This window comes from Podarcis cretensis (assembly GCF_951804945.1).
Source record: "Podarcis cretensis genome assembly, chromosome: 7".
Taxonomy (NCBI): domain Eukaryota; kingdom Metazoa; phylum Chordata; class Lepidosauria; order Squamata; family Lacertidae; genus Podarcis; species Podarcis cretensis.
Window position 1 is genome coordinate 53,513,012 of NC_137176.1, and position 12,717 is coordinate 53,525,728.

The 12,717-nt window shown below is 41.5% G+C and overlaps 1 protein-coding gene and 1 long non-coding RNA gene across 23 annotated transcripts in view; one reads left to right on the forward strand and one right to left on the reverse strand.

Moving 5' to 3' along the window:
- LOC307219879 overlaps positions 1-12,717 on the forward strand; it is a 44,869-nt gene that overhangs the window by 24,233 nt on the left and 7,919 nt on the right. For 7 of the 14 annotated variants that reach the window (XR_013840616.1, XR_013840620.1, XR_013840621.1 and 4 more), the window contains one exon: positions 12,280-12,430. The exons of 1 other annotated variant lie outside the window; for it this stretch is intronic. This is a non-coding gene — a long non-coding RNA (uncharacterized lncRNA). Of the gene's footprint in view, positions 1-798; positions 854-4,998; positions 6,362-6,728; positions 6,823-12,279; positions 12,431-12,717 lie in introns of those variants that run through there. 6 more of the 14 variants (XR_013840617.1, XR_013840619.1, XR_013840618.1 and 3 more) reach the window with 4 other exon arrangements.
- ST18 (ST18 C2H2C-type zinc finger transcription factor) overlaps positions 9,476-12,717 on the reverse strand; it is a 195,662-nt gene continuing 192,420 nt past the window's right edge. For all 9 annotated transcript variants that reach the window (XM_079983346.1, XM_079983345.1, XM_079983348.1 and 6 more), the window contains one exon: positions 9,476-12,477. In XM_079983346.1, the coding sequence (XP_079839472.1) occupies positions 12,337-12,477 (141 nt within the window). In that variant the 3' untranslated portion in view covers positions 9,476-12,336. The remainder of the gene's footprint in view (positions 12,478-12,717) is intronic.

Consider the following 12,717-nt stretch of genomic DNA (forward strand, 5'->3'; position numbering starts at 1 on the left):
CCATAAATCTGGGTATGAGTTCTCATAAATATCCTTCGTTAAACATCTGCATTGTGTCACCATCCAAAAACGCAAAAGGAAGGCAGCTTTAAATCATATTCTATCCTGCTTTAAAGGGAAACATGGAGAAACCAAGGGAATGAAAGCACCAATAACAGGGGAGAAATGTGTGTGAGAGAGAAAGACTGGGGTGTAAATGAAATCTCAAGCATGTACCAAAATTAAAATTGCATTGGCCCAACTCTTTGAAGACATACTTCTTCATGAGCACTTAAAACACCCTGCATACTGAATAAAACGGACAGCAAAGAACTCAGACCATTTAGTTTAAAGGGATGCAATACAAACTGTCTCATATTGAAATGAGACCAGCTATGGCTGCAGTCAATAAGTGTATGCCATGTCAGGAATGATGTATTAACTGCACAGACTTTCTTGTAAGCAAGAGCCCCAGCCATAACTGGATGTAGAAGGTGAGCTCTTTTACCACTCACACCTCGGCTTGAATCCTACAACGCTTCAATGGAAGTGAGCCTCATTGAGTTTAGTGAGGACTTGCTTCTGATTATGCACACATAAGATTGCACTGTAAAAATATCACAGATAGTCACATTAAGCTGTTGTTGTGCAGTGCATTATTGGGACTGTTGTCAAGGATTGTCAAAGCCCTGCTCATCTGAAGGCTTTCTGAGTGGTTTTAGGCAAGTTACCTATTATTCACTCACTGAATAAATTCCTCATCTGTAAAACTAGAATAATAATGACCAAATATATGGTTGTTTTTGTTTTTTTTTACAGTTCTCACGCTGTCATGAAATGTCAGTATGAGGTAAAACTTTTGACACCTTCTGAGGTAGTGTATGTTTATATCTATATTTATAGCCATTTCTGTCTACCTTGACATTGATAACTACTTGTGGTGTGCACTGACTCTGTGTGTGGGCCAAATAATGAGACAAAGTGATGTGAGGCTCTCTCCCCACAGCCCAAGTTGGAACATGATTCCAATAAAACTCCCAGGTTTGAACAGGACCCCCATAAAGCTATATGTTGCTCTATTATTTCTCAATTCTTCTGAACCATATCCATATCCTCCTACATTCTCCAATGAAAACAGGGACATCCTATATTTTCTTATATCTCTGTTTCTTTAGCTCCATGAGCATTGCAAGAAGTGAATGGCTGTACAAAATGTTGCCTGTGGACTACTGAAGAGCCCTGGGTTGTTTCATGGGGAAAAACACATCAGCAGTTTGTTTGTTTTTTAACTTAAAAGCTTCATTTGAGGGGTTTTTTTTTTTTTTAAAGGAACTCTGCAGGCACCATTATGGAGACAGTGTAACATTGTAAAGTCTATTGGCAGGCACAAGCAAAAAGACCAGGCCAGAGTGACCCTTTACTGCTTTATAAAATATCAATTAACAACAATAAAAATTATTAAAGATTTTCTTTGTTTACAAAGGCATGTTCTTTAAAGTAGTTTATGTAAACATGTTAATCTTGTGATTTGTCCCCATTAGTTTGGTTTAAAGAAATAACCAATTTTAAGGTTTCCCTGTTAGAATTTGGTAAAGCACATCTACACATTAATAGCTATTGGATTAGAAAATTACACAAACCTAAAATACAGCATTTTTTTTTTAAAGGCAGCAGGCTCTGAATCCTAACTTAGCTTTTTCAGTACAATACTGTGCATAATTGTGGTGAGAACTGCCACAGCTGTCTAGCTACATAGTCCCCCATACAAGACTGAAGAGAATTTCTTGGGCAGGACAATGGGTATTATTAATCCAGTATGTATCTGTGCTATACTGTAGATGTGCCCTCTGTCAGTTTTAATTTTTTTTTGTAGAATAATTATTCTACTTAAATTCCAGTAGAGGGCAGTGGTACATAGGGATACATAGTAGCCTCTCCTTTTAACCATATTTTCCTATGGACCTTTAAGGTTTTGGGCAGCCGGGTCGGGGGTGTGTGTGTGTGTGTGTGTGTGTGTGGTTTGGTAAAGCAGAACTCAGCAGGTGAAATTCCGTTTGCCATGTGAACAGAAGAGTCCTATCCTGACAATCTTCTGGCAGAAAGCCACATGGCTAAGAAAGGTGGAACGGGCAGCCGTAGCATTTGCAAAATCTCACATCCAAAAGCTGTCTCCCCTTACAGCACAATCCTTTTCTTGTTTGTTCAGAGGCAAGTCCACCTGAATCTAAGCGGTGATGGCAGGCTGAGGCCAGTGGGGCAGTGCCCCATCCAACCTTATAGACCAGCCTCTGTTGAAACAAACATAAAAAGAAATGTGAACCAGGTGTATCACTTATCCTGACTAGAATGTTCATTCATACTGCAAATATAGCGCTCTCCCATGTTTAGTTCCTCATTCTCAATCACCATTTCATTCCGATAAATGGTGCACAAGAGAAACTCTAAAGTGATTTAAATCCCAGGCAAGTGATTTGACTGTAAAGAGGACAAAAATTATTCCAATTCTTCTATCTTTCCCTCCCACCTTCTGAAAGATGATCTGTCCCAGTGAGGCAAATGTGCAGCTCCAGCTCTTGGCTTTGACTTCGCAGCCCTGGGAAAAATGTAGGCTGCATCCAGCTGCAGGCACATTTCCTCAGAGTTATGGGAACTCTACCACAAACCCCACTTCTAACTCATCCCTATTATAGTCAAATCACCTGGCTGCCACAAAACTTCCTAAAAAGGTACCTTAGGGGTCTGCTATGAAGCAGGACTCTCTCTGACTCACTATAATTTGAGTACTGCATTTCTTCTAGTTGAGTCCAGGAGTATGGTTAACGATAAAGGAAGCATTTTTCTAATGTTGACTTTGCGTATACTATGAGAAGTTGTCATCGTTAACCCAACCCTTATTTCCAAAGTGATATGGAGGGTAAAGTTCGTTATTGAAGCTGAATGGGAAAATCCAAAGAAAATCACCAAAATTTCATTTCTGTGAAATGAAAGGCCATAGCTCAGTCAGTGGTAGAGCAACCCCTTTGCATGTCGAAGAGGCCCTAGACATCTCTATGTTGGCCTGGGAACGTCCCCTCTGAAATCCTGGAGAACTGTTTCCATTAAGTGTACTAGATGGACCAGTGGCTGATTTGGCATAAGACAGGTTCATATGTTCATGGATACATCTGTAAGGCAGAGTTTCCCTTCAGACTGCTTAATTTTCTTCTACCAAAAAACCTTATTAAACAGACAAAGTTGATGAACCTGGAGAATTTCTTCTTCATTTTTACACACACAAGGTAAATTGTTTTGCCTTGCTCAGACATGATTGAAAATGCCATGCTATTTTTTCAAGAACCCCATTTGATGCATAACTGTTCTGGCACTGATAGAGGAGAAAACATATGCTGTTTGCATGCCTCTATGGTTCTGCCTCCTCTGTAACACACACTGTGATTATCATTATGAAGACATTTTTTTTTGCCTGTTCTCATCGACACACAGCTGGTTGTGGGTGAAATGGAAACTGTGATGGGAATGCTCTGATGCCGCTCTCCTTAACTATACCTGCATGACACAGCCAGTTATATGTCACTACCTTTCAGATATCTACTTCACTTCTACCTTGCTTCATCCTGAATCAGCAAGGGCAAATTTGCATGAAGAAATTGGCATTATGTTCATGGATAGGTCTTTTGGATGCCGTCCTGGATGTACAAATGAACCTGAGGGAGATGCTTCAAATCTTACCCCCTTTGTTATGTAAATGGGAAGGGGTATAGCTCAGTGCTGGAACATCTGCTCTGTGTGTAGAAGATCCCAAGTTCCATCTCCAACACGAGGGTTTTTCACCAAAGGGTGCTCATCAATGGTTCCTCTTCATCCTGGAGAAGAGTGACTAGTGGGGTGCCACAGGGTTCTGTCTTGGGCCCGGTCTTATTCAACATCTTTATCAACGACTTGGATGATAGACTCAAGGGCATCCTGATCAAATTTGCAGATGACACCAAACTGGGAGGGGTGGCTAACACCCCAGAGGACAGGATCACACTTCAAAACGACCTTGACAGATTAGAGAACTGGGCCAAAACAAACAAGATGAATTTTAACAGGGAGAAATGTAAAGTATTGCACTTGGGCAAAAAAAATGAGAGGCACAAATACAAGATGGGTGACACCTGCCTTGAGAGCAGTACATGTGAAAAGGATCTAGGAGTCTTGGTTGACCACAAACTTGACATGAGCCAACAGTGTGACGCGGCAGCTAAAAAAGCCAATGCAATTCTGGGCTGCATCAATAGGAGTATAGCATCTAGATCAAGGGAAGTAATAGTGCCACTGTATTCTGCTCTGGTCAGACCTCACCTGGACTACTGTGTCCAGTTCTGGGCACCACAGTTCAAGAAAGACACTGACAAACTGGAACGTGTCCAGAGGAGGGCAACCAAAATGGTCAAAGGCCTGGAAACGATGCCTTATGAGGAACGGCTAAGGGAGCTGGGCATGTTTAGCCTGGAGAAGAGGAGGTTAAGGGGTGATATGATAGCCATGTTCAAATATATAAAAGGATGTCACATAGAGGAGGGAGAAAGGTTGTTTTCTGCTGCTCCAGAGAAGCGGACACGGAGCAATGGTTCCAAACTACAAGAAAGAAGATTCCACCTAAACATTAGGAAGAACTTCCTGACAGTAAGAGCTGTTCGACAGTGGAATTTGCTGCCAAGGAGTGTGGTGGAGTCTCCTTCTTGGGAGGTCTTTAAGCAGAGGCTTGACAACCATATGTCAGGAGTGCTCTGATGGTGTTTCCTGCTTGGCAGGGGGTTGGACTCGATGGCCCTTGTGGTCTCTTCCAACTCTACGATTCTATGATTCTATGATCTCCTAGTAGGGTTGGAAGAGACTTCTTCCTGAAAACCTGGTGAGCTACTGCCAGTCAGCATAGACAATACTGAGCTAGATGGACCACTGGTGTGGATCAGTATAAGGCAATTTCCTCTGTTCCTATCTTGGTGCTGATGACTTGTTTTTGTCATGGGCCAGGAGTTAGCTTCACCTGAAGAAGAGCAGCCTGAAGTGGGAGACAGTGGAGTGACTCCAACTGCAGCTGATCAGCCTTCAAGGACTCGGAGAAGGCACTGATAAGAACCAGCTAGCTTCAGCCTTCTTGAGCAGAGCTTCTAGCAGCAGTCAGGTGATGGTAACAAGGCTTGTAGTTCCTAGCCTGACCTTGCTGCTTTCTGCTCATCTTGATTCTTGATTCCAGACCCCAAGATCATCAGATTCCCTGAACCCTAGACTGTCTGACCACGTGGATTGCTGTTCACCTGACTCTAGGACTTGACCTACCTTTGGATGCTGACTCTGCTTCCAGGCAAGTACACATCAGAGATTCTTCTAGTTGGCTGGCCTCTCACTCGACATGGTCACTCAACAACAAGACTACTACAGTTTTGAGGGGTTAGAATTTATTTAAGTACCAAGTTGCTCTCATTACCAAACAAGTGATCAGCACTGTGAGAGGCCTGGTCCATAATATGTCAAGGGTGATATGGTTGCTGCTTCCCTGTACCTGGATCCCACATGTTCTCTGGTTAACATTTGGAAGAAGGAGGAATGTGAGACAGCAGATCACATTGGAAATAACGTCAGTTTTACAGGCCTTCCAGAAAGGCAAAACACCCAGAAATGTAAGGTTTGCTGTGGTTAGGAAGAGGCTTCAGAAAGTGCACGGAACATCTTTGAAAACCCAGTTTGTCATATTGTGTCATATTTGACACGAAAGATCAAGATGAAAATTTCAAAGCAATATCTTAAAGAGACTAAATTCATCCACCATCTTCTTGTTGTTACTTCAACCTATTCCAGGTATGTTGAGACAGGTGGAATTAGAATAGGCTTGTGTTACATGGTATAATACTAATTTATTATGGCTTTCCCTGCAAGCATCTCTGCTGAGTTTGAGGGATGCCTCTTTCATCAGCAGCCTATCATGCCACAACCCTGTGATTCTTGCATTGCAAGGGGTTGGACTAGAGGACTTTTGGACCCCTTCTAGAGGGATTCTATGATTCTGTAACCCAGGCAGAGCAGAAGAGTCCATTGACCCTTCAGAAAGGCATTTAGGGTGGTGGTGGCGGCGGCTGGACACAGTTCCTACAGTGTATTGAGAGTAAAATCGTGGGATTGCTCCGAAAGCATTCCAGGAAGTACAGTCAATGAGAAGTTGTGGAGAAAGCCTTGTCCCATTCAGACTGATGTAGGCTTCTGAACAAACAAAAGTTTAATGCATAGAGGAAAACCCTTGGCTACCTTGTAAGGCTGTGTTATGTAGGTGGCAACCTTCTCCTGACAATTCCAGAGAAATTTCTTCCCTTCCATGATTTTTCACGAGGGTTTTTTCCCCACTCCCACCCACCCAGCCAGCCAATGGATGAAAAAGACAAACTTTCAGCATAGCTATAGTTCAACCCATTCTATAGCTGCACATTTACAACTGAACTCTCTTTTTAAAATGGAGTCTCTCTATACCAGGAGCAGCCAAGCTGAAATTGACAGATTTTCCCATCCCTAGCTACAAGACAAATCATGCTCAATGGAATTATCGAAAGAGTTACCCAATCAAACTGGCAGACTAACCACAGCAAACTGGCAGACCAGCAACAACAACACTTAGCCACCCTTCACCCTAAGGTCCTAGGGCAAGTTACAATCATGTAAAAATACAATATTAAAACTGATATTGACACCATCTTTTGACACTCCAAAGGTAGGAAGACGATAGCAGTTCTACTGATAGGAGGACAGAGGGTTCTTCATACTGCTCAACAAGCAAGCAGATGCCATGTTTTCCATGCTATATTAATCTTGCTTATATATAAAGGGACGCGGGTGGCGCTGTGGGTAAAACCTCAGTGCCTAGGACTTGCCGATCGTATGGTCGGCGGTTCGAATCCCCGCGGCGGGGTGAGCTCCCGTCTTTCGGTCCCAGCTCCTGCCCACCTAGCAGTTCGAAAGCACCCCTGAGTGCAAGTAGATAAATAGGTACCGCTTTATAGCAGGAAGGTAAATGGTGTTTCTGTGTGCTGCGCTGGTGCTGGCGCGCCAGCTGCAGCTTCGTCACTCTGGCCACATGACCCGGAAGTGTCTTCAGACAGTGCTGCCCCCCGGCCTCTTAAGTGAGATGAGCGCACAACCCTAGAGTCGGACACGACTGGCTCATACGGGAAGGGGTACCTTTACCTTTACCTTTATAACTTTATTAAATAATGCAATCAAATTTCTAGATATATCTGCAAAGAACACAATTATTTACAGTATGTTGAACATAAACTATGAAAGAAAATAGAAAATAAGAGAAAGCAAAAAAATGAAAGAAAAGAAAAAAAGAAAAAGAAATACTATTTTCCATAAACGGGTAATTCCAGAATTACACTTACATACATTGTAAAATAGAAATCTTAATTAAAATATCTTAAAGAATATAAAGAATTTAATGAATTAGGCAAGATATTAAGGGATCCAAAGAGATGAAAGTGAAGAACAGAGGCAAAGGAGAATTAAATAACATGAGAAGTGTGGTTTGGACGGTGGAAGTCTTTTAAGATAATCTGGCTTGTTTTAGACCTTTGTTTTATATTGTTGAATTTTCCAAAAACTTTCAAAATATTGGATATATTTTTAAACAAATAAAGCTGAATCCTACTTGAAAGCATTTTTAAGTCCTCTTTCGTGAAATGCCAAAAAAATATGAGAAATGAGGACATGAAAATGGTCCCAACAGTTAACTTGTGTCTCAGTGATACATGTGCTCATCTCCCCCTGGCTTTCAAACATGCCTTCCATACCACCATTTGCATGCAAAGCTATTTCTCAGGAAATGTGTTCTTGGTCTTTACTAAGGGCAAGATGAACAGGTGGGTAACATTAGTAGGGAGGACAAAGTCCCTGCATGTGGTAGTAGAGCACCTCTAGGAAAGAGAATTTTGGATAAATGGACAAAAAGTGGGTCCATACAACATTTAATGGTTCAGTCCTTTGGTTCCTGACTGTGTCCTGGAGGTCATAGGATTTTGCAGCTCTTCCTCTTTGTAGACACAAAGGGAGGTCCATCCTGGCAGTGTGGAAAGGACCGTTCCCAATGCTCTTTCACCATTGGTGAGAAGGGGAGGTTCCCAAGGGCGTGTCAGGGCTGATTGGAGAGGTTTTGACTCTTCCAGATCTAAAACTGTTCCATTCTCTTAATACACACCCAAAATGGTGCCTCTGTGTTTGTGCAGGAATACACCAGATATGCTGGATAGGCACTGAAACATTTTGTTGCAGATGTATTTTCACTCTGCTACCCTTCTTCCTTCCTGAGGCGTGATACCTTTCCATGTCTCAGAACACCACTGGAGCCAACTCCAGGAGGCCATGGGTGCTTTAGCACCCACAATAATGTATTTGTGGGGCTTGGCCTCCACAAATTCAATGGGCAACGTTGAAGCCCTTCATTGTGGGCACCCACAATCTTCAGTCTGAGATGGTACCTATGCAAAGTGCCACTAAAATACTGGCTGGCAGGGGCTCTGAGCAGTTTCTGTGAGGGGTTTGGGGGGATATGCAGCAACATTTTGTTGCCAGACTCAAAAGTTTCCTGCAGTTAAGAACCACCTGCTGTTTCAGAGAAGTTGAGATCCAGCACACTAAACACTAGATCTCAGAGAACGTCTGAAAGAGGTGGATCTTAACTGCAAAAAACCTTCATGCCAGCTTTTGTGTTTAAATGTATCAGATGCTAAAAGCAGTACAGTCATACCTCAGGATAAATACGCTTCAGGTTAAGCAATTTCGGGTTGCGCTCCACGGCGACCCGGCAGTAATGGATCGCGTTACTTTCAGGTTTCGCCACATGTGCAGATGGTCAAAATGACGTCACACACATGCACGGAAGTGGCAAAATGCCACGCGCAGATGCGCTGTGCCATCTTACGTGCTGTTCGGGATGTGAACGGGGCTCCAGAACGGAGCCCGTTTGCATCCCGAGGTACCACTGTACAAATTTATTCTTTCTTTTTTCTTTCTCTTTTTTCTTTCTTTCTTGTTCTGGAGGCAGTTGAACTTTGCCCATGAGTGATAGTACAATGCTTAAAAAGTGGTAGCTATGGCTTCCTTGGTTGTATTCCGAAATATTTTCACCCCTATGTACACACACACACACATCTTATTATTACAAATTCACACACTAATAATTTCGTTCCAGGGTGTTCCATTAAGATGTTAAAGGTAAAGTTTAGAGGTGTCTGTAGGTCACCGTGTTGGCTTGTGGCTTTTATCACCCCTCGCCTTTGGCCATGCTAGCTGGTGCTGATGGGAATTGTAGTCAAACAACTTATAGTTGATACTATGTTGGCTACTCCTGGTTTAGAGGAACCCCACGTTTTGTTTTGCCTTGGAAACAACTGGCTGAGTGTTTGTAAGTGTAGTTAGATGTGCACCATACACCCCCATCTATTGAAGACATCGAAGAACTTGTGGAACCTGTTTCAGTATCAATTTTATTTCCTACCATACACCAAATGTACAGCACAGAACACAGTTTTGTTGCTTTTGATGTAAGAAATATTAATTGTATGAAGAAACAGTATACAAACTACTCCAAATTAAAAAAAAATGCATACATCATTGCTCTTTACAAAAGGTCTAATTTACAGGATAACTCATCAATGCAAATTAATCCAACAAAGAAAAGGAAAAGGAAAGGAAGAAGGGAAGAAGGAATCACAGTGCACATTACAAAACATCAAGTACCAAGAAGGCAAATAAATACAAAGTTACATCCTGAGCAAACAATCCAAACCCAGATAAATTAACCTGAAGCCATAGGAAATCATAGTAATAAATAGATAAGTCAGTAGGAGATTGTTTAAATTAAATTAAATATATAACAAATTTCTTAAAATATTTAGTAAATTAACTTTTAGTCTCTGTCATGAGTGAACTTGGTTTCTTTCCCCCTGTAATGCATTGAACAGGTATAGCAACCGTCTTTTTTATAAAAAAAAAAAGTACAATAACTTAATAGCAATTTGGTGTTCTATTTTATATTAGCACATACTGTGATAGCTTCTGTCAAATTGTTTTCTTTAAAAAATAAACACAGCTTCTAAGGACATTCTTGTCTAAACTAAGATCCGAGGGCCATATCACCGCCGCCCCCCGCCCCCCCCAAACATTAACAGCAAGCTCCATCTATTGCAGAACAGCAACCACAGCATGACAGCTGAATGATTTGGGAGAAGCACTCTTGGATAGGAACCCTATAATATAAATGTACGAGTGAAGACTTTGAATGCTGTCATATTCAGTCAAAATATAAAGTAGGCAAATAAAAATAAACACTTTCATCGTAGCACAGGAAAATTAAATCACACGCTAGATTCATGTATACATTTTACATTGAGGCACATATGCACATGAGACGTGTGTGCATACCAAAAAAGGCAGTTCAGCTGGTTGTATATATACCTTCTTCTGAAAACATTAGAATTCTGGAAAAAAATGCATTATTACTTCTAATCCCTGAAACAGACCCTGGACCCCTGTTTATAGCTGCTTACTAAACTGGGAATGGATACGGGTGATCAAGAGGTCCACCTGGGACGTGCACGTATTTCTGGGTGGCTGTCTAAGGACTGTAGCACTTGGAGACATACCCTTATTATGGGATGGTAATCAACTGCAACTAAGGCTGTCTTTAAACCTCGGCTCCAAACACATGCAGCAACCTGATCCAAAGGAACATGGGATTCTGATACGTATGCAGATCTCTTCTGCAAGCAGAGGCCACCCCATTCACTTCTATGCATGAGGCAGCAGCAGAGATACACATTTAGGGGGAATGAGCCATTGCACAGTGGTCAAGCGTTTGCATACAAAAAGTCCCAGGCTCATTCCCCAGCATTTCCAGGTAGGCCGGGGAAGTCGCCCGTCTGAAATACTGCCAGCCTGTGTAGACAATACTGAACTTGATGGATCAGTAGTTTGACTTGGCAGGTAGACAGCAGCTTCATATGTTCAAATGGAGCTGCTGGAGTAGGGCTTTTTTTCTGAGATGTTATGTCTTAGCAGTCTTTATGGAATTTGCAGTAAATCTGCTGGGAATCACAGCATTTGTGTACAATTGGAGGTAAACCCAATCAGTGCTACTGTTCATAGATCCAGTCACCAAACACCATTGCCATGCAAGCCCATTTCACAGCAGTGGGGCTTAGTCCCCTTTGCAACTGCAGCCTTCTCAGTTCCTTCCACTCAACCTAGTACAATAACTGACATCTCAGGGAAGATTTGCTTGGCTTAATTGTATGTACAAAATCATCAGCTTGGGATGCATTTTTCCAATATGAAATTATATTGATATTGATCTACTGACCAATGTTTTTACAAGGCTCTGTACAAAAAGGGGAAAAAAGCTACAGGTCATTTCAAAGCCTATCACATTAAAAGGGATAAAATTTATATATATATTTTCCCGATGGATGACCATGAAATAGGGGAAAACATATCTTAAATCACTCCAACCTTCCCTCTCGAATGGTTTCCAAGGATTATTTGTGGCAGGCTAAGACACACAGCCAAGTCCAAAGGTTTGCTGATTGCTATATTTCATTATTGCTTAAAAAAAATCATGAACTCTTACAACATGCTGCACTTGAAGAGCTTATGTTCTTCCAGCAGAGGGCACCATTCACCTTTGCATCCTTGGTTCATCATATCTCATGCTATTGAAAACCCTTTTGAATTATTATTTTTTTGTTAAAATAAAGCTGTTATAAAAAAGCAGGATGTGGTGAAAATAAAACTAGAATCACAGTTCTGTTATTTTTGTTTCTTTCATAGATTTCCCCCTTCTTCCTGTACAAACCCAGCAAAATGTTAAATTTACACTATAACTTTCAATCTATTTTAAAACCCCATTGGAAAATAAATTAACAAACACATTTGTAAAAATATGGCAGGCTGCAGAAATGCTGTTAAAAGATTAAAAAAACACACACGCACACAACTCCTTGATTGAAAATAAATTAAAAAAGTAAAAAAATAGTTACACACAATTTTTACATTCACTTTACAAAATGAAAAGAGTGCAAACCATGATGACAACAAAAAGGATTTGTACAGAAATAAATATATTCTATGATCTGAGTCATTGCTGTTAATACAATAGTCTGTTATGTTCTCTGTCCTTTTTATGTGAGCTGGAAAAAAAATAGTGCAATGTTGTAAATTGTAAATGCAGCACAGAAACTAATACTTCTAAAGCAGTCCAGGCGCTCTTTGCAGATCCATCTGGAGTTTGCTGCTGCTAAGTCATTCCTGTTGCCCAGCAGCTTCCTCATCCTACACGTGGATACCCTTCACTGCCTGTTTGATACTTTCCAGCAGAGCCTTGCAGTCCGGGGAATACTCCCGTTCCAGATTGCTGTACATATCTGTGAGTGTATTTACATATGCTTCAAAATTCTGCTCACTGATTGGGCCCTGGAATGAAGATGAAAACACATCACACCTAAACATGGGAGTCAAATATTAGGCAAGGTGTCCACTATGTGAAAACTGGAAAGAGAGAGGGGGGGGAGCAGCTGGACATGGAAGGACTGTCTACAGGAAAACAGCAAGTGTTTGACTCCTGCAACCCTCCAAATGTTGTTGGACTCCATCTCTCATCAGCCCCAACTACAACGGGCAGAGATGTTGGGAGTTGTGTCCAACATTTAGAGT